At 39.1% G+C, this 19,381-nt stretch overlaps 1 protein-coding gene across 2 annotated transcripts in view; it reads right to left on the bottom strand.

Moving 5' to 3' along the window:
- LOC143888342 (chromosome-partitioning protein, putative (DUF639)) overlaps positions 1 to 14,717 on the bottom strand; it is a 44,561-nt gene extending 29,844 nt beyond the window's left edge. Inside the window, exons 1-3 of one of the 2 annotated variants that reach the window (XM_077392727.1) lie at positions 14,391 to 14,717; positions 12,654 to 12,876; positions 9,196 to 9,343 (exon numbers count right to left, since the gene is read on the bottom strand). In XM_077392727.1, coding sequence (XP_077248842.1) covers positions 9,196 to 9,343; positions 12,654 to 12,876; positions 14,391 to 14,577 — 558 coding nt within the window. In that variant the 5' untranslated portion in view covers positions 14,578 to 14,717. Of the gene's footprint in view, positions 1 to 9,195; positions 9,344 to 12,653; positions 12,883 to 14,390 lie in introns of both variants that reach the window. The other variant, XM_077392726.1, reaches the window with a different exon arrangement.
- Positions 14,718 to 19,381: the final 4,664 nt, after the last annotated feature.

The following is a 19,381-nucleotide window of genomic DNA, read 5'->3' as shown; positions in this document are numbered from 1 at the left end:
TTTAGTGATCTTGTTAGGGCTTTTGCAAATACTTTGTTCTCTTTAAAAATCAAGAATCATTGTTTTGAAATTCTTTTAAAAAAATTGTGCCCTAAAATTGCATATGTTTATTCTTTGAGGAATGATAGATGCAAGGGCTCTCTTTATGCAAGGGCTGGAGAAGGGCCCTTGAATAGATCCACATCCTTTTTAAAGTTGGTTGAGAAACTGAATTCCGTTGCACTTAATGACATGGATCTATTCAAGGGCCCTTCTTTAGCCCTTGCAAAAAGAGGGCCCTTGCATCTATCATTCCTCTTATTCTTTATGTGTTCTTGATATTACCAAATTAGGGTTTTTACAAATTTCTTAAAAACAAATTTCTTAAAAAGACTTGTTTCTTTTAAATCAAGAAAAGGGTTGAGTCTTTTTTTTAGGGTTTTGAAGTAATAAGTATATGCTTTATCATCTAAAGTGAAGGAAAAAAAAATTTTAGTAACTAAATCCATACGATTGATTTTTCTTGAATGAAATATCACTGTTTTTAATAAAAATCAGCAGGTATTAGTGACTGTTTTTCGAAGATTTTGGTGCATAATCAATATATGATGAGGGCATGCGATATGAAAATAGGTTATATGCGATTTAAAGGGTGAAATTCCCAAAAATCAGCATACAAAACAGTGGTATTAAGGGCTGGTTTAGTGTGATTTCTCTCATGTACAAGTTATATAAAATACACACACACACACACATGTCGCTCCATTGCGACAACAAGTCTGCCATTTATATACCCATGAATTCTGTATTTCACTAGAGAACTAAGCACGTAGAGGTGGATTGTCACTTTATTTATCATAGAATCGAAAAAGGAGAGATTACCACTGTGTTCACAAGGTCAGCTGATCAGATAAGCAGACGTGTTCACAAAACCACTCAATAGGATAAGGCTTAATGACTTATGTAACAAGCTGGGGATGTATGATATATACCAAGGAAGCAGGATTCTTCCCTGGGAGCCTTCGATTCCCGCTTCGATTCCTGTTTCGATTCCCGCTCTAGCAACCTTGAGTAGGATTTTTCCCTGGGAGCCTTCGATTCCCGCTTTCGATTCCCGTTTCGACTCCCGCTTTCGATTCCCGCTCTGGCAACCTTGATATATACACTCCACCTTGAGGGGGAGTGTTAAGAGTGTACGTTTATGTTTACTTCTCTTAAGAGGGGTATTTTGGTTTTTCTATATGCCATATTCACCACACGCGCGCGCACACACACACACACATGTATATACACACATTATTAAAGTGTGGAGAGAGAGATCTTTTCTCTTCTCCACCGTATTCTTCATCCTCTTCTTTTCTATTCTCTTCTCCATGACCATCTACTAATGTATATCTACCACCATGGTATCAGAGCTTTGAAATGAAATGAGAGACAAGGAGGTTGAGACGAATAAATTTAATTAGAAAAGAATTCTTAGCCTTAACTAAATTAAATTGACATGTTGACATGTAACATTTATAGGATTTCTCTGACTAACATATAGAGCTTCAAACTTCATCTCTCTATGCATTCAAAAATCCAAGGCAAGTGATAGTTGGCTCATTTAATAATAGTTCCTTTAATGGCTTTGATATTATAGTTTTGTTTCCTATGTCCATGCTCATTGTCTTTCGTTTAGAACTGCAATATTAGCCACTTGAAATAATTTCGTATGATCTTTTTTATTTTTTAGTCATATGCATATACACGATGACTTTGAGTCGCATTACTTTAGTATTGCGATGTTTGACCCATATATATGTGTGTGTGTGTATAGAAAAGCGTTCCTACGCTACAGCGCAGGGAGCTTCCCTGCGCTTTAGTGGCTTATAAAGCCTCCCATTGGTTCGTGTAACGGGTCCACCTTTGCGGGTCCACAAAAGATGACGAATGGCAGGCTTTATAAGCCACTAAAGCGAAGAGAGCTCCCTGCATTGCAGCGCAAAAATACTTTCCTCATATATATATATATATATGAGAGAGAGAGAGAGAATGGTTTCTACACACTAGTGTAGATAAGTTATCTACGCACTGGCTTAACAAGAATTTTATTCCATAAGTACCACAAATTACAAGGGGGACAAGATGTCCCAAGACAAAGATACCCAATATAGTGGTCGTAAAAACATCGACCGAGATACAATTATCAATATCAAGTCAAAATGTTTCCCCCGTGTGATCATTCGCCACAACACGAGGAACTTGAAGTTCAATGCCCGCCTTCGCCAATTCGTCCACCATTGAATTGGCGGGTCTTCTCATGTGTATTAATTTTGGGCGAATGGCGCATATTAAATCCCTAATCTCGTCGATCTTGTTGGAGAGACGCCATGGACCGCAGTTACGATTTGATGCCATCACCTTCGACAATGAGGGGCCCGAGATTATGTTTTTCGAACCATCTTGACCGAAGAGTAGAGCCGTCACCTCAACTTTGTCCGCATCACATTCACCAGAGGGCCGGAATAGGACATGATGATATGTCCATTAGAGTTACGAATGACCCCTCCAAAACCCACACTTCCCGGGTTACCAATCAAACTTCCGTCCCTAAGTAAAGTTTGATCCATCCTTCCGGCGGAGGGGACCACCTTGGGGATATATGTGACTTGGCTTTCTTTTCATGCATCACCGTGCACGAGTGTCTGAATATTGCCCCAATAGAATAAGGCAAACCTTCCTTTGCCTGGGACCAAGTTATGATTGATAATTTGATATCCAGGGCTGTGTGATTTCTAACTCTCTCCGTTTCATTGAAAAGTCTAATGTTTCTTTCCGTCCATAAATGCCATGAGATCACGTATGGTATAGACAACCACATTGATTGCCCGAGACAACCATGGAAGGCTCCACCCCAATCGAGAACAACCTGAGTTATCCTTTTTTGAAACACCCAAGACATGCTGAAAAATTTAATGATGTCCATCCAAATCTTGTACGCGAATGGGCACTGGAGGAATAAATGGTCCAGAGATTCTTCCGCATTGTAACATAAAACACAACGACTCGCCATGTGGAAACCCCGGTTCTTCAATCAATCGGAGGTGTTAATACAACGATGTGCCAAGGTCCACATAAATGCCGTGATGCATGCTGGAGCAGCGTGTCGCCAGATACGCGCGCGTCTAGTAATCATTCCATTGGCCCTGTTCAGTTTCCGAATGAAAGACCTAACGGAAAATCCACCTTGAGGGTCAGGAATCCACACCCATCGGTCCTCCTCATATTGCGAGCAATAACATGAATATAGGCAATTTAGGAGTGATTCAAAGTGCTCAATTTCCAAGTCATTAAATTCCGCCGCATCCGTATATCCCAGAAATTCTTTCCGAATCCATCATCCCTCTTCAGGTAATCAACTATCCTGGATTCAGGGTTTGACGTGAGACGAAAGAGATCCGGATACGCTTCGCGTAGAGTGGTGCTGCCCAGCCAAAGGTCCGCCCAAAATCTCACGTTTTCCCCTCGGCCTACCTTGAACTGGACATTCGGCAAAAACTGGTCCCATGTGAAACATATAGATTTCCACACATTGGATCCCTTCCCCGTTGGTGGGCTCCTACAAACCCATTCCCCCAGCCGCTACCATATTTTTCCCGAATAATATTGTGCCATAATGCATCATTTTCCACACCGAATCTCCATAGCCATAATGCATCCTTCTTCCATTTGAGTAAATGTTTAGTACTCTTTCCACTTTCAAATAAGAAATCTATCTGCAGCTTCTCAATTCTTGTTGCAATTTTTACCAGAATCTTGTAAAGAGACATGTAGTAGACTGGCATGTTTGCTAATGCCGCCTTGATCAGGGTGATCCTCCCACCGAAAGATAGATACTTCCTTTTCCACGTGGCAAGTTTCCTTTCGAGTCTTTCCACTACCGGGTCCCACAGAGTTGCTTTGGGGATGCCATACCCTAGTGGTAAACCAAGATAGCTGATGGGAAGATTGACCTCACAGCATCCCAATATCCAGACATAACTCGATACTGTTTCAGTCTCCAAATTGATCCCAGCCCCCATCAAAAAAAAAAAATTGATCCCAGCCACGGCACTTTTAGAGAAATTAATTCTCATTCCATTCGTAAACCACCGAAATAGGCACTTGACATTTGTGACATATTCCACCCTGTCCTTAATGAAGAGTATGGTATCATCAGCAAATTGGAGATGTGAGATTATCCCAGAGTTTGTGCTAGGTCTTAACCCCGTGATAAAACCACATTTTTCTGCTTTTGTAATGAGTAAGCTGAGTGTCTCAGCAATCATGATAAGCAAATAGGGAGATAGTGGATCTCCTTGTCGAAGCCCCAAGGAGATACAAAAGTAAAAAAAAAATAACCTTCCGGTGATCCATTTACCAATACGGAAAAAGAAGCCGATGACAAGCATGCCTTCATCCATCCTCACCATCTAATTCCGAAGCCCGTGCAAGACATAATGTAATCCAACACCTTCCAATCCACGTGATCGTAGGCCTTCTCCAGATCAACTCTAATCAATATGCCGCTTTCACCTTGACTTTTCATTGTGTAAAATCTCGTTGGTGATAAGAATGCCGTCTAGAATCTGACGTTCTTTTACGAAAGCCCCCAGTATTTAGAGATGGCATCTCCCATTACGACACATAGGAGGTGAGAAAGCACCTTGGCCAGTATTTTGTACATACTGTGCACACGGCTGATGGGCCGGATATCTTTGATTTCAACCCTCCTTCCTTTTTGGGTATCAGTGTGATGAAGGTTGTATTTGCCTCTTTGTTGATGACGCCTCTGTCATGAAACTCCTGCAAAAATCCTAATACATCTCCTTAGATTGTTTCCCAATAACGTTGATAGAACGCTATAGGAAAGCCATCCGGTCTAGGAGCCTTGTCTTTCTGCATGGTGTTTAGGGCCTCTTCGACTTCCTCCATGGAGAAATTTCTTTCAAGCCAGTTGGCATGATCATGTGTAATCTTTTTGAATTCGATCCTGTAGACACCCCATTTTGACCTGACCCAAATTTCCCAAAAATTGAATAAATCCTGAAATCCGAGTCTCGGAGCCGAGTTCGAAATCCCTAAGGATCAAAGTTAGTCTCAAGTTCCCGAAGTGTCTGAAACCGATCCCCGAAACGTCCCAGAACCAAATGCGAAGAAAACCCGAATGATTACTTACCCATTGTGCCCATTCTTGGGTACGAAATCCCGAGGTCAGGCGGAAAATGAATGGAATTAATCCGAGCAAAAGAGAATGTGGGACCCGCTTGTGTGGGACCAGCTTGTGTGGGACCCGCTTGTGTGGGGCCCGCTGGTGTGGGACCCGCTTGTGTGGAACAAGCTGGTGTGAGACCCGCTTGTGTGGGGCCCGCTGATGTGGGACCCGTTTGTGTGGGGTCTACTAATATGCAAGTGAAGGGGCCCACCGAATTATTCTGTGGTCAAAGAAGGAATATGTCATCATATTCTTTCTTTCGATTTTAAAATTACATGCAATGAGTATGTTTTTGTTTTCGGCATCCGATGCCGTGATTTTTTGAATTTTGCAAAAAAATTAAGAAATTTGGGGGGGACATGAGGGGGACAAAAAACTATCATTCTTCTCCCCTCATGATGACTCATGATGAGTCTCCCTCTGATCTCTCGCACAGAGGGACGAGTGAAAAAAAAAAAACAGAGGGAGGGAACCAGAGGAAAAAAACGAGGAGAGCAGGAGGAAAAAACCAGAAAAAAAAAGGGGGAAGGGGAGAGGGAAACCCACAACCCCCATCACCACCTCCCTCCTTCTACCTCCGACCATCCACCGGCCGGAATCCGGCAGTACGATTTCTGTCATTCCCACCGGAATCCGGCAAGCCTACCGTCGGCCACCACCGCACCTCCACCACCCTCCAACCTCCTGCCGGCCACCACCGCCTCTCCATCTTCTCCAAATCGCCACCACCCTCACCATTTTTCCTCTCCACAGCCACCTCCTCTGTCACCCAAAAAAAAAAAAAAAAGAAAAACAGAGGAGAACAACAGGAGTTGAGCTGGCGATGGGATCTCGTGTCCCTCCGCTGCCCAGCCGTCCTCGGGATCGGATTCCGGTGGGAATGACAGAAATCGTACAGCCGGATTCCGGCCGGTGGATGGTCGGAGGTAGAAGGAGGGAGGTGGTGATGGGGGTTGTGGGTTTCCCTCTCCCCTTCCCCCTTTTTTTTTCTGGTTTTTTCCTCCTGCTCTCCTCGTTTTTTTCCTCTGGTTCCCTCCCTCTGGTTTTTTTTTTTCACTCGTCCCTCTGTGCGAGAGATCAGAGGGAGACTCATCATGAGTCATCATGAGGGGAGAAGAATGATAGTTTTTTGTCCCCCTCATGTCCCCCCCAAATTTCTTAATTTTTTTGCAAAATTCAAAAAATCACGGCATCGGATGCCGAAAACAAAAACATACTCATTGCATGTAATTTTAAAATCGAAAGAAAGAATATGATGACATATTCCTTCTTTGACCACAGAATAATTCGGTGGGCCCCTTCACTTGCATATTAGTAGACCCCACACAAACGGGTCCCACATCAGCGGGCCCCACACAAGCGGGTCTCACACCAGCTTGTTCCACACAAGCGGGTCCCACACAAGCTGGTCCCACACAAGCGGGTCCCACATTCTCTTTTGCTCGGATTAATTCCATTCATTTTCCGCCTGACCTCGGGATTTCGTACCCAAGAATGGGCACAATGGGTAAGTAATCATTCGGGTTTTCTTCGCATTTGGTTCTGGGACGTTTCGGGGATCGGTTTCAGACACTTCGGGAACTTGAGACTAACTTTGATGCTTAGGGATTTCGAACTCGGCTCCGAGACTCAGATTTCAGGATTTATTCAATTTTTGGGAAATTTGGGTCAGGTCAAAATGGGGTGTCTACAGATCCCATCCAACTTCAGCCTCCATTCATGTTGGCTCGAGTATATGTGGCGACAGAAACCCACAATGCAATTCCTGATGCCCATCTTGTCTTCGATCAAGACCATGTTCACTGATAAGCAGTTAATACTATTAATTTGCCCCCTGGCATTGGCCATTTGGCGAAAGAATTTTGTATTATTATCACCTTCTTTGAGCCACACAGCTCGAGATTTCTGTCGCCAGCTTATCTCTGCCCTTCTAAAAATCTATTCATATTCGCTCTTAAGAGCCATTCTTTTTTGTTGATCCTCCTCGCTCAACAGATTCGGATCCTCTTCCTCTTTTAATTCCCCCAACATTTCCATCTTCCTCTGTACCTTCTGATTCCGATCTACTTTCCCACACCCCTTTATTTTCTACTTTGCCATAAGTTTCCTACACAGAGCATACCCTTTCCATCCATCAATGTGCATCTCTCTCCACCATTCTTCAACGTTGCGGTTGAAATCCAAAGATTCGCATAAGGACATGTCCAATTTGAATGGTCTGGGACCACTCGATTGATCAGATAACTCGAGTAAAATCAGGTTATGGTTGGACGTCAGCCTGGGTAATGTGCGCTGGTATATCCCCCCCCCCCCCCCCCCCCCCTCTCCTCCTTCTTTTTCTTCTTCTTCCACGCGTCAGCGCAAAAGTGGTGAGATTATTCTCTTTTTCAACTTCAACCTTAGTTTTTTGTTTTATGAATTTCAGAAAATCCATGTATTTCAACTTTTTGCAAGAAAAACATTCTAGAACAAAAATAAACAACCTCTAAAAAGTAGAACCTGTCAAGCATTAGCGTACATCAGCCTATAAAAAGGTTTTTTTACATTTAATTATCCTTCAACCAAGACATCAGGCATCTTTAGTTTAGGCAAACACTTCAATAGTATTTCCCTTGCACGAATAGGAAGTGGTCAAATGTAAAGGATATGACTGCAACCAACCTCTAGATAGATGGCTTATGGAACAACCTAGCTTGGCACTAAATTTCCTATCTTAGTTCTTTCTAGTATTACATTTACAAGTCATTAAACGTTGTTGGTGCATCCGTACAAGTCGTTACATGTTGATGGTGCATCCGTTTAAACTAACCTAGAAAGCTTTTGTTTTACGAATTCTTTGAACGAAATTCAGTCCTGTAGTGTCACTTTTTATAACAACCTTATGCAACAATTACAACGCTAGATTATTACTATGTAATATAGAACATAGATCACTCTAGTAAGAGGTACGAGAATAAGTACAAAGTATGCTCCTTCAATACTTCCCTCAGCATGTGGTAACATGGGTAGGGTATTCAGTTACATTACTATGGTATCAGATACATTGGAGGAGGTTATTTGGGTCACTACAGTATACTTACTACCAAAATACCGAAATTTCGGATTCGAGTCGGGACCGAAACCGAAATTTTGGAAAAATCCCAAATTTCGGTTATTCCGGAAATTTTGGTTTCAATTTTAAAAAATGAATTTTTTTTTCAAAATTTTACTAATTTTCTGAAATTTCGGTCAAATTTTCGAAATGAATATAAAATTCTTTTTTTTTTTCTGAATTTCGGAGGCTGAAATTCCAGGATTTCGGCCGAAACTGAAACTGAAACTTGAAACCTTGCTTACTACTAATGTATACATCTTTGCACGTAATATGTACAAGAAGAATGCTAGCTGAAGACACACCCTAAATATGAGGACACACTTTCACAGTGCACTGTTTCTGGGTTGACAACTATTGAAGAAGCCATAAATCTTTCGATTTAGAAAAGTGTCTGCATCTTTAAGTTGCATCTGCAGACCTTACCTACAAACTATAAACTGGAAACTGATGTTTGATACATTTTTATTTCTTAATCGCAAAGGCAGAAATTTTGAAATATCCCCTACAGTTTTTTGAATTTTAGATATTTGGGGATAATTCAATTTCCTAAACAATTAAACTTGATATTTGGAGATATCATGGGGAACTATTGCATTGTGATTATTGATCATCGAAATGTACTTTTATGAAACACTGATTTTACTGTTACGGTTAGCGAATGACACACGATTTGGATCGAACGAGCAGGGTAGTGGAAGATGGCAGAGAGTGTTGTTTTGTAAACCTAAACTAACAAAAGACAAATATAAGATTAGCATGATGAATGGACAAGTGAACACTGATTCCATGTGCATCATGGTATCAATCTAGGCGGGGGGAGGGGGGAGTGTAGATCTTCCATTTAATAATAAAATCAATGGACCATACTTAAGTGCATTCCACAAACCTTCAATGAAGGATGAATATCGGAATTATCCCTCGACAAGTACCTAAAACAGCAATACTCCACCAAGTTGCGGGCATCATTACGAACAGATTCAGGAGCAAGTGTTTCAAATATCTTCCGCATTTTCCTCCCAGTTAATCCATTCATCCTGCACCATGCCAACGATGAAGAAATTTCATAATCATTTATAGACTAAAACTCACCAAAAGTTTTTTTCAAACTAAAAAGGTTAAGCAAATTATATGAACTAGTCCAGCATGCTGATTTTGCTATCATTCAAGAGAGGAAATCGCAGCTGTTTTCTTGTTGTGAGCTTCTTCTCTTGGGTTTTTCCTTTTGAAAAACCTTCCAGCCAATCAAGAAGTAAAAAGATTAAAAAAAGGATGCTATTGTTTTTGGTTTTTAACAATGTTCCTGCAAAGGAGGAGATGGTATTTCGGTTTTTTTTTTTTTTGTATGGCACAGAGGGATAACGCGTGAGGGGAGAGGGGTGGGTTTATGGGAAAAGTGGAGGAGATGAGGGGTTACGTTATGTGCAAAACAAAAAATGCGGGTTTGGGATTAATGCGCAGGCGAGCTAATAGGAGAGATTTTAGGGATTGGGGGGAGGGTTTGCGCAAGGGCAGTGGGTTACGCGCAAGAGTGGCATGTGGAACAGCGAGAAGAGAGTGTGGGATGAGGAAAGGATGAGGGGTTGCGTTATGCGCAAAACAAAAAACACAGGTTTGGGATTAATGTGCAAATGCGCAAGAGAGAGAATAGGAGAGATTTTAGGGATATGGGGGAAGGTTTGAGCAAGGGCAGTGAGTTACGCACGAGAGTGGGATGTGGAACAGAAAGAAGAGAGAGTGAAATGTGGAACTCTTCTTTCCTCTTTCTCCTTTCAGGAACTTTGCTCTGATACCATGTTAGATTGTAGATAAGGAAAGAGAAGAAGAAGAAGAGTGAGGGAGAAGATTAGGAGTCTCCACTAAGGAGCTCTCCCATGAATATGATGTATATAGTCCAAAGTAGGGAAACATGGTACAAAGACTACAATACCCTCCAACATACATGTAATGACCAATATACCCTTCAACACTCTTCAACATAAACACATAAAACAAAATAAAGAAGGGAAAAGATACTGCTCCCACAGAAGGTACCTCAAAAAGGGTACAAACTTCACTGATGATCCCCGGTTTATCTAATTTCTTGAGAAGTTACATATCAACAAGTAGTAGCGGTACCATTCAAAAAAAAAAATAGTAGTGGTAAAAACATTTTTAAACTTATGCCAGCTGGTCAAAAGAAGAGAAGATACGAAGGAAAAAAATTGATTGAAAAGTTAACTGGGGAAAGAATGAAGATCATACTTCTATGGTACACAACAGCAGACCTTAACAAGTTTTATGGGTAGTGTTGCAGTTGATATTATAAGTACGGTTGTTTGGAAGATCAGAGATACATAACACCTGTCCGAAAAACAGGCAGACACATCCCAACAAGTGGTAGATAACATATGATGATAAATATCAACCAATTGATGAACAGGGAGGTTCATTTTTATTTTTATTTTTATTTTTATTTTGAATGGTAAAGGGAGGTTCATATTTATCAATGATATTTAAATATCATCTGATTGATGATGATGTAACACAGGAGCTATGTAACACCTATAATTCATTTTTAAAGTAGATTGACATGTAGGATGAGCGTGCATCAGACAGCCGCCTAGAACAGGGATGTCATCAGGGAAACACAAAGTAACATTTTTAAATATGATTGGGCATTCTCGCATTTTTCTAGATGATGTTCACATGGGTAAATTTCTGTAACACTCTTATCTTCATTAACTTGCCCTAGTTCTAGAAATTAATTTTGCTTCCACAAGATATCCTAATGTAATACTCCTATCCCCTTCAATGATCAAAGGTTCAAAATGAGAAACACCCAAACTTTGACTCCTTATTTGAGTTAACCTCAGCCACATTAGAATCCAGTATCCCACAGACACCAAGTAAGCCAGTCAAGCCACCACGAATGCACACATGTCTGGCCAGGACTCCTCGCCACCTATCAACACTCATACATGTTTGTGTCTGAGTTATAGAGTGTATAGGACATCTAAACATCAAGAAAGAATTAAATTCACTGAGGATGAAATTGTGCCACTCAACTTTCACAAGTTGTCGTGACCCAAATAGCCAAATTTAGGCTTCATATTCACATTCATTAAAAAGTGGGCAATAGATGGGTTGTAAACGAACTATGTTAGGGATCTGCTATCTTACATTAATATACTCAACTCAAGTCAACTCAACTAAGCCTTTGTCCCAAACTAGTTGGGGTCGGCTAATGAATCGTTTAGAAGGTATAGGATGATCAACATGGAGACCTTCAATGGAACGCAGTGCATAACACAGAGATAAGCTTTGCAGAAAGATTTAGAGAAAAAAATGACAATAAATAAAGAATGTAGTTTTTCAGTGGCACGGTGAATTCTTATCAACAACAGGATCTGAAGAGACATGCTACTGTGGGCGGTTTTTATATGGTTGTAATAGTGAACACTAAAGTGCTTCCAGTTTCAATCAGTTTTGATGAGACTAAAACTCAGAGTGATTGTAAGGGCATTGTAAAGAGTGGCAAATGATGATCAATTATGGCAAGTTCTAGAGGGTGGCATAAAAAGTATTGCTCCAAGGCATTATTTGATGCAAGTTCTGCATTTTTAATAATGAAATGAAATCAATCGAGATTTCTCAGAATGAACAGCTGTCAACATTTTGCAAAGGTGAGTCAGATTATGGCAAAGAATGATGGAATGGAAGGGGGTTCCATGTCTGTCTTGATCCCTGATGGAATGGTAAGGTGTCTATAATATTGTGCATTAATAAGATGGAGTGGACCAAGCATGATAAAAATATAGCATATAAAAGATGCTATCGAGCAATCACTATGATTAAGATATACAAATGAACGGCATCACACAATTAAGTGTGAACACAGACTGACAAAGGAAATAGGAGAACAAATATGGGAAGCCCAAAACGGTTGGGGCACTGGGGAAATAGGTAACATAAAGGCTAAATTGTACCTATATTCACTAATATTTATGGCAACAAAACCAAACTCCTCCTGTTAGAGACTCAAGTATCCCAACACTTGCAACTTATTTGTGCTCCTTGTGGAAAAACACAAAAACATGAAAAAATGAAGAAGAAATTCATTAGAAAATTACCTAAATTTTATGGGTATCAAGAGTACATCATGTGGTTAATTGAACCAATTATATATGAAAGTGTGTTTCAATAAATCAAATCCTTTGAGAGTTTAAAAGGAAAAATCATAAAGGAACGTATGATTCACACTTGTTCTAGAAGCAATTAAACCATGTAAAGTATACCTGTTGTGAAATTGCTTGAGTTTGAAACAACAAAATATATACAAAATCTATATCAAGTGAGTTTCTTTACCTGCTGAATTGCTCAATTGAAACTATAGCAGCTAAAGAAAGATCCCCATTAGGTGTTCGACGATCAACAGTCTGCTCTGTCATGAATACTTCACCGAATTCCATCTTCTCTTGTGCATCTTCAGGATCAGATTTTATTCCATGTGCAGTTTTTATCAGCGGAGCAGTCACTTCATTCAAAAAATTTTGAGTCCTTAGAAACCATGAGTTTAGCCTTTCTTGAACTGCATCTGTCAAGGAGAAATAAGTATTTTCAGCTAGCCCAAACTACAAACGTGTAGACAGTTTCTTCAATATATTTTAGAGGTGTCATAACAACCAAGGATATAATACATTAGCAATCAGCAAGGTTGCCATACACATCGTGTCTTTATTGTCAAATGACCGTAGCTTGACACAATCCAGATGCTAAATATGTGACTGCTCTAGGAATTAACAAAGTTATATACATGCAAAATAAACATAGGTGCTGGACACGAAAAACGCCCAAAAGAACAGTCTCGCATAAATTTCCAAATGTATATACATACAACATGGATATATACTTGCAGATATTTTTGGTTTATGGGCGGTTGCGGGCATCCATAGGGATTAGTCCCGCCCTAAACTGGCGTGGGGATACCCTATGTCATCAAAAAAAAAAAACATACAGATATTTTTATATAATATATATGGGATTTGCTAGCGTCCATCGCAAAAGGCATTTCGCAGATGGTCTGTTGCACACACATATATATTTAAATTTTTAATTTTAAAATTTTTTTTTTATTTTATATTACCGAATCTGAATCCCACTTCTGGGGGTTTGCCGAATCCGACACCTCGAATCCGTGTCGGATCCCGACACTCGAATCCGAATCCATGCAACATTGATTAGAAGAAACTTTACCTATGTAGGAAAAAAATAGAAACCTAATTATTGATTGTTATCAGCATGATCTTACAGATGGAGCATACATGTAGCATGGGACCAGGATCATGTAGGTTGCCTCATGAGGATCCCACAATGGTCTCAATCATAGGTGTGCTATGTAGGACCCAAGTTTGCTCATTAAGATTACATCTTAACAAACATCATTTGGGAAGTGAATTCATAAATTTAAGCTCTCAATTTTGATTGTCTGTATTTACCTCATAAAAGTTCAATTATAAAAGCATGTACATATGTTTTGCATGAATCATGTTCGTGCACAGCACATGCTCTTTTCTAGTAGATATTGAGGTAATAGTTTCAGCAACAGGACTCACTCTGTTTTGTATTTTACTTCTTATTGCCATTTTTTTTATTAGGCTAGCTAACTTAACACAAACCGCAAAAATTGACAAAATTTCAACAAAAGCACCAGAATCAGAAAGAACAATCAGCATAGCCATACAGTATCTATTTTTTACCATTTCAAAAAAAAAAAAAAAAAATACAGTATCTATTTTACTTATCATTGACATTTTTTGTCCTAGGTTAGCCAATTTAACACAAACCGCAAAATTCAACGTAAATTTCAACAAAACACCAGAATCAGAAGAACAATCAGCATACAAATACTACTTAGAAAAGTAAAATTAAAGATGAAAAGCCAGAGGAAATACAACATAAATCTAAAATCGACCGAAAACCAGCAAATGAAAGGGGGTAAAATGGATAAAACCCTAAATTCAATGTAACCCAATTCTCCACTACCCAAATCAAATCAATCAAAAGAAGAAAAGAAGTTGGGAAAAAGGAAAAAAAAAAACGCACCAGCATCGATGTCGTTTAATTTCCATTTGTTTCCTGGAAATTTGTAGAATAGTTTGAATCGAAATCTAGGGTTTTGATACCTTGTTGTTGAATAGGGGAAATTGCGAAATTCTCGACGAGGAAAAGGATAAAAAGATGAGGAAGAGGAGGATGTTGTTGGTTGACAGAGAAATAACTCTCTAGACATGTTTTTTCACTGGAATTTTCTCCTGTTTTTTAGCTCTTCATTCAGACTCAACAGAGCCTGATTTTTTTTATAGAGTGGAAGTAACTACTCTTCCTCATTTTATGTGCAAAAGCCTGATACAATCATTATACTTTCGAGAAGTTGCTGGAGTGTGTTCTGTATCCAGACCAACAAAAAGAAGAGAGGTGGTTCGCAAGATCTTCCCAAATGGTGGCTCGCCTCAATCTCCAACGTGGATCCAATACAGCATTGTGGGTCCCACTTTTGATTTGAGGAATGCTAGAGGAATGATAGATGCAAGGGAGCCCTTGGAAAGAATATTTGAGGAATGCTATACTCGCACTCTTACTGCTTATCTGGGACACCAAAATACAAGAATTGTGAACATGGGACACACTTTTGAAAAATTGTTAGAGACGGACGAAATTGGGGTTGTCAACTCTCTAAAAGGGGGTTATCAACCCTCTAAATGGGGTTATCAAACTTCTTTAACAATTTTTCAAAAATTGTGTCCTCCGTTCACAATTCTTGTATTTTGGTGTCCCTCATCGGCAATTTTTCATTTAAATTTTTTGAGGAAGGCCCTTTTCCGGCTTATCATTCCTCGTTTAACAATTTTGAGGAATGCTGCACTCCACTCGCATTAGCCCTCGGAGAAAAATGGTACAAGGGCTCTCCCATTGGTCGATTTTCATTTATGACAGTTATGATTGTAATTTTCTACGCTATCATATATGGAAATCGACCAATGGGAGAGCCCTTGTACACTTTTTTTCCAATGGCTACTTTGAGTCTAGCATTCCTCTTAAAATTTTGTCATCAACAAAATATAGCAAGCATAAAATTGGAAAGTTGGCCAAAAAGCATTTAATACATCTAAAACGCATTTAAATCGCACCTTCTCTAGGATAATTCGCACCCCTTTAAACATCAAAAAAGGTTAAAGTCTGCCACATAATTCGCGTTAAAGCGGTGTGAATTATCCTATTGGGGTTGCAAATTTATCATCACCCCATTTTACTGGAAAAGTATTAAACAAAATATTAAATGGGGGATTCGCTAGGGACCATGAGAGGAGGCAGTTGCATGAGGGTGCAACCAGCTCAAATGAATAAGACAAAATATGTTGAAAAGTGAGCTTGTGTGGCTGCCCTCTTGCAAAATGCCCTTTGCGATAGCAAATCCCATTAAACGGTGAACCCACTTAACATGTTTTTTTCAAAAAAAACGTTTGATAAAAAAAAAGCCTTTAAAACGATTTTTTGCTTGCTAGCAATGGTCTGAACATTTCATTTGATAACCCTTGGTTAAAGAAGGGGAGGATGATCTTATCTTTCAACACACTGAATAAAATTTGGAAATTTGATATGGGAATCCGGAAAAGGACAAAACCCTTTGTCATGACACGTGCAAGATAAGACAAGGGAGAGAGCTCTAGTCCCACCACAGTTAGCAAAACGTGATTCAGCAATAACGGGACGGCAAAAATTCGAGTTTAATATGGTATTGGTTCAAAAAAAAAAGTAGTAAAAACACGGAAACACGGGAAAATGGGTTTAAAATTTTGTCATTTATAAAATATGGTGACGTTAAAATTGGAAATTTTGCGAAAAAAAGTTTAAAACGCATTTTAATCGTCTTTAAAACATTTGCCACAAAAAAATGGAGTTTTATTCGTTGTAAAAGTTTTAAGCGGATTATTAAACCGCCCACTGATAAAACGCGCTTTTTTTTTCCAAAAAAACACCCGAGTTTTGCTAGCTATGGTCCCCAACAATGGCACTACAGTCTTTATTTTCCAAACGGAGTTCCGTGTTGAGTGTGTTTTCCAAAGTTTGTACATGGAAAACAACGTTTAAACGGCTATTTAACGTGATTGATGGGGACATAAATGGTTTAATAATATTATTTAGGAAAGCATTTAGGAAAGTTATGGTAAACTTAAAAGGGAATTGACATCTGCACTCTATTTTCTTAATAATGGCACTTCTAAAATGAAATGGATTTGAATTCGCTGTAATTTCTATTACCCGATAGAAGTTGTTGCAAGCCCGTGAAAACTATCAACACCCAATGAGAAAAGTGCTTAGTAAAGTGAGTGTTGCGGGAAATAATGTGATTTCAGATTATGCCAACGAATCTGATGATTATTGGAGTGATAAACCTAAAGAAATAAAAGCAAAAATCATATGGTAAAGAGTGACTTACTGGTGAAGTCGATGCACGAATCTGAACTCACTGTCCTCAAAACAGATATTGCCCCCATATGTGACGAATCATTGCACAAAATGGGAACTTCGGCGTGTATCTCTAGGACACAACAACTCTGCTCTTGGGGGGAGAGGGTGACTCGCACTACCTGATTGCATAACGAGCATGCTTTTTTATTCAGCCCTATCAGAGAGAGAGAGAGAGAGAAAGAGCTAGAAACCTTGAAAATTCATGAAGAACCATAAACAATTGAACAAAATCAGTAATCATTTCGAATGAACTTCCCGTATCAGATACTCCTCCTTTAAAGAAGCTTAACAAATGCCCTCAAATAGAGGACATGATTAGAAAACATTTTGAAGCGTTTTTATTAGTCCAAGGGTTCCCCATGGGTTCAACTAATCACCTTGTTTTGATGACTAACAAACAAAAATTGATAAGTTCTTATGCACTAATGTGTTGCCTTGAGTGTTGTGCTATAGACAGGATTTCACAAGTTGACATATACTAGCACATCACCATACATGGCCTATGCTTGAGGAGAAACCAAACACAGTCAAAAGAGCTGGAACAAAAATTATTAATCATTCATTGGAGGTACAACCAAGGAGGAGCTCTATCTCAACCATCCCAAGCATTTGAAGAATCAAAGGAAGATCAATGAAGGCCAAAGTTGAAGATCAACACTCTTAAAGGACAAAGAAGCTTGAATACATTGGTGACATTATCCCACAAGAGAAGACCTTAAATAATTGAAGATGTCAAGCAATCAAACTCAAGATGAAGATCCCAAAGGCAAGCCATGCATTGAATAGAAGATCAAGTAATGGCTAGCACAAGAGTCGTTCAAGAGAGTGTTCAAAATGGAAGAATGTATTCCTCTCTCTCTTGGATTTTTTATTGATCAAGGAAACTAAAAAATACCTCAAAATATTTTCAAAAGTGAACTAAAAACAAGTAGCCCAAAAGCCCAAGTGTTAATTTAAGTTTCAAAATAGAAAGGCATGAAATTAGCACTTAAAAAATGAATCCACCACATAAATCCTATCATAAATGGTCCAAAATATTTTCAAATATTTTTTTAAATATTTTTAACGGAAATATCTTATTGTTTCCATTCAAATTGAATCTAAGAACGTTGAAATTCGATAAGAAACGAAGGAGATATGAATTTTACAAAATCACACCTGAAATCTGGATTCCATGTACGGAACTTGCACGGAACTCCATGGATACTCGTGGAGCTCCGTGGAGCGCATGGGAACTTAAAAAATATAGTCGTTGCAGTTTTTAAAGTTGCACGGAATTACCGTTTTGCCCCTGTAACGGCTAGTTTTGACTTTTGGCTATATATATGAGTTTAAACTTGCATTTTAACTCAAGAAAAAGGTTTTTTAACATATCTAAGGCCTATACAAACACTTTCAAAACTTCTTTGCTTTGAACATCTATCTCCACCTCATTTGTGCATTGATCTTGATTGAACCCTTTTGAGAGTGGATTAAGCTTTACTTGTAATCTTCTTTGAGAGAATTTTTGTGTGAGCTTTAACTTGTAATCAAGCCTATATAGAGGCTATATATTCTTCTTCTTTCTTCAAGATTCTAAAGAGGGGCATCGATTCGGCCCGCTAAGAAAGGTGAATCAAGCTTGTAAGAGGGTTTTATACTTCGGCCCTTAAGAAAGGAGAAGCTTGCTTGTAAGAGGGTCTTACGCTTCGGCCCAAGAAAGGTGAAGCTTGTTGATTGTAATTGGCTCATTGATCCGGCCATTTGAAGGAGGATCGAGATAGTGGATACCCTTGAGTACGACCTCAAGAAAAAGTGGACGTAGGCCTTGGGTTTGAAGGCCGAACCACTTTAAATGTTGCGTGCAATCTCTTCTCCTTCTTGGTGGACTCTCTCTATACCTACTCTTTTATTTGTGCTTTCTTATGGTTTGCATTTACTTTGCACTAGTTCACTTACCATATTACAAAAAACGAAAATAAATTAATATTGGGTAATCCATAGCTATTTTGCTTTTTAGGCTAATTACAACTTAATCAAATTTGGGAGTCAACTAGGATATTAAGTGTTCATCATTTTTATCTTTCTTATCTGTTCAAACTTGATTAAGAGAAAGATAAAACTATGGTAAACTTGGATAAGTTTTTAAAAGGTAAAATTTTGTAAAACAACCAAGTCACCCCCCTCTTGGTTGCCCAACTGGTATTTCAGTTTTTAAACAAAAAACAAAGATAAATCTTCAATCACATGGTTGTTAAAATCAAAATGAAAACAATGATGCATTTTATCCTTGTAAACATTGAGATTTATGGTGGTAAAATACAACGTCACTTACCGACATACTCTTTCCGTGAAAACTAAGAGGCCATTTGGATACGTGGATTTTAGAATCCAGGTTTTAGTTTGAAAACAGTGTAAAAGGCTCATGATCAAGCTGTTGTATGCTGTCCTGACAGCGTCTCGTGGATTTAAGTAAGAAATCCATGTTTTAGAAATCTCTCCCCCATCCTGAGATTTCTAAAACCTAGACACATGGGACGATCTCCTGCTCTCTTGCTGTCGGATAGAAGGGCAAGAAATTAGAA

This window comes from Tasmannia lanceolata, unplaced genomic scaffold (genome assembly GCF_043159265.1).
Source record: "Tasmannia lanceolata isolate RefF3 unplaced genomic scaffold, GAP_Taslan_0.1 ptg000012l, whole genome shotgun sequence".
NCBI classification, from domain to species: domain Eukaryota; kingdom Viridiplantae; phylum Streptophyta; class Magnoliopsida; order Canellales; family Winteraceae; genus Tasmannia; species Tasmannia lanceolata.
The sequence above is the reverse complement of the archived record's forward strand: the minus strand, read 5'-3'. Positions and strand labels throughout refer to the sequence as shown.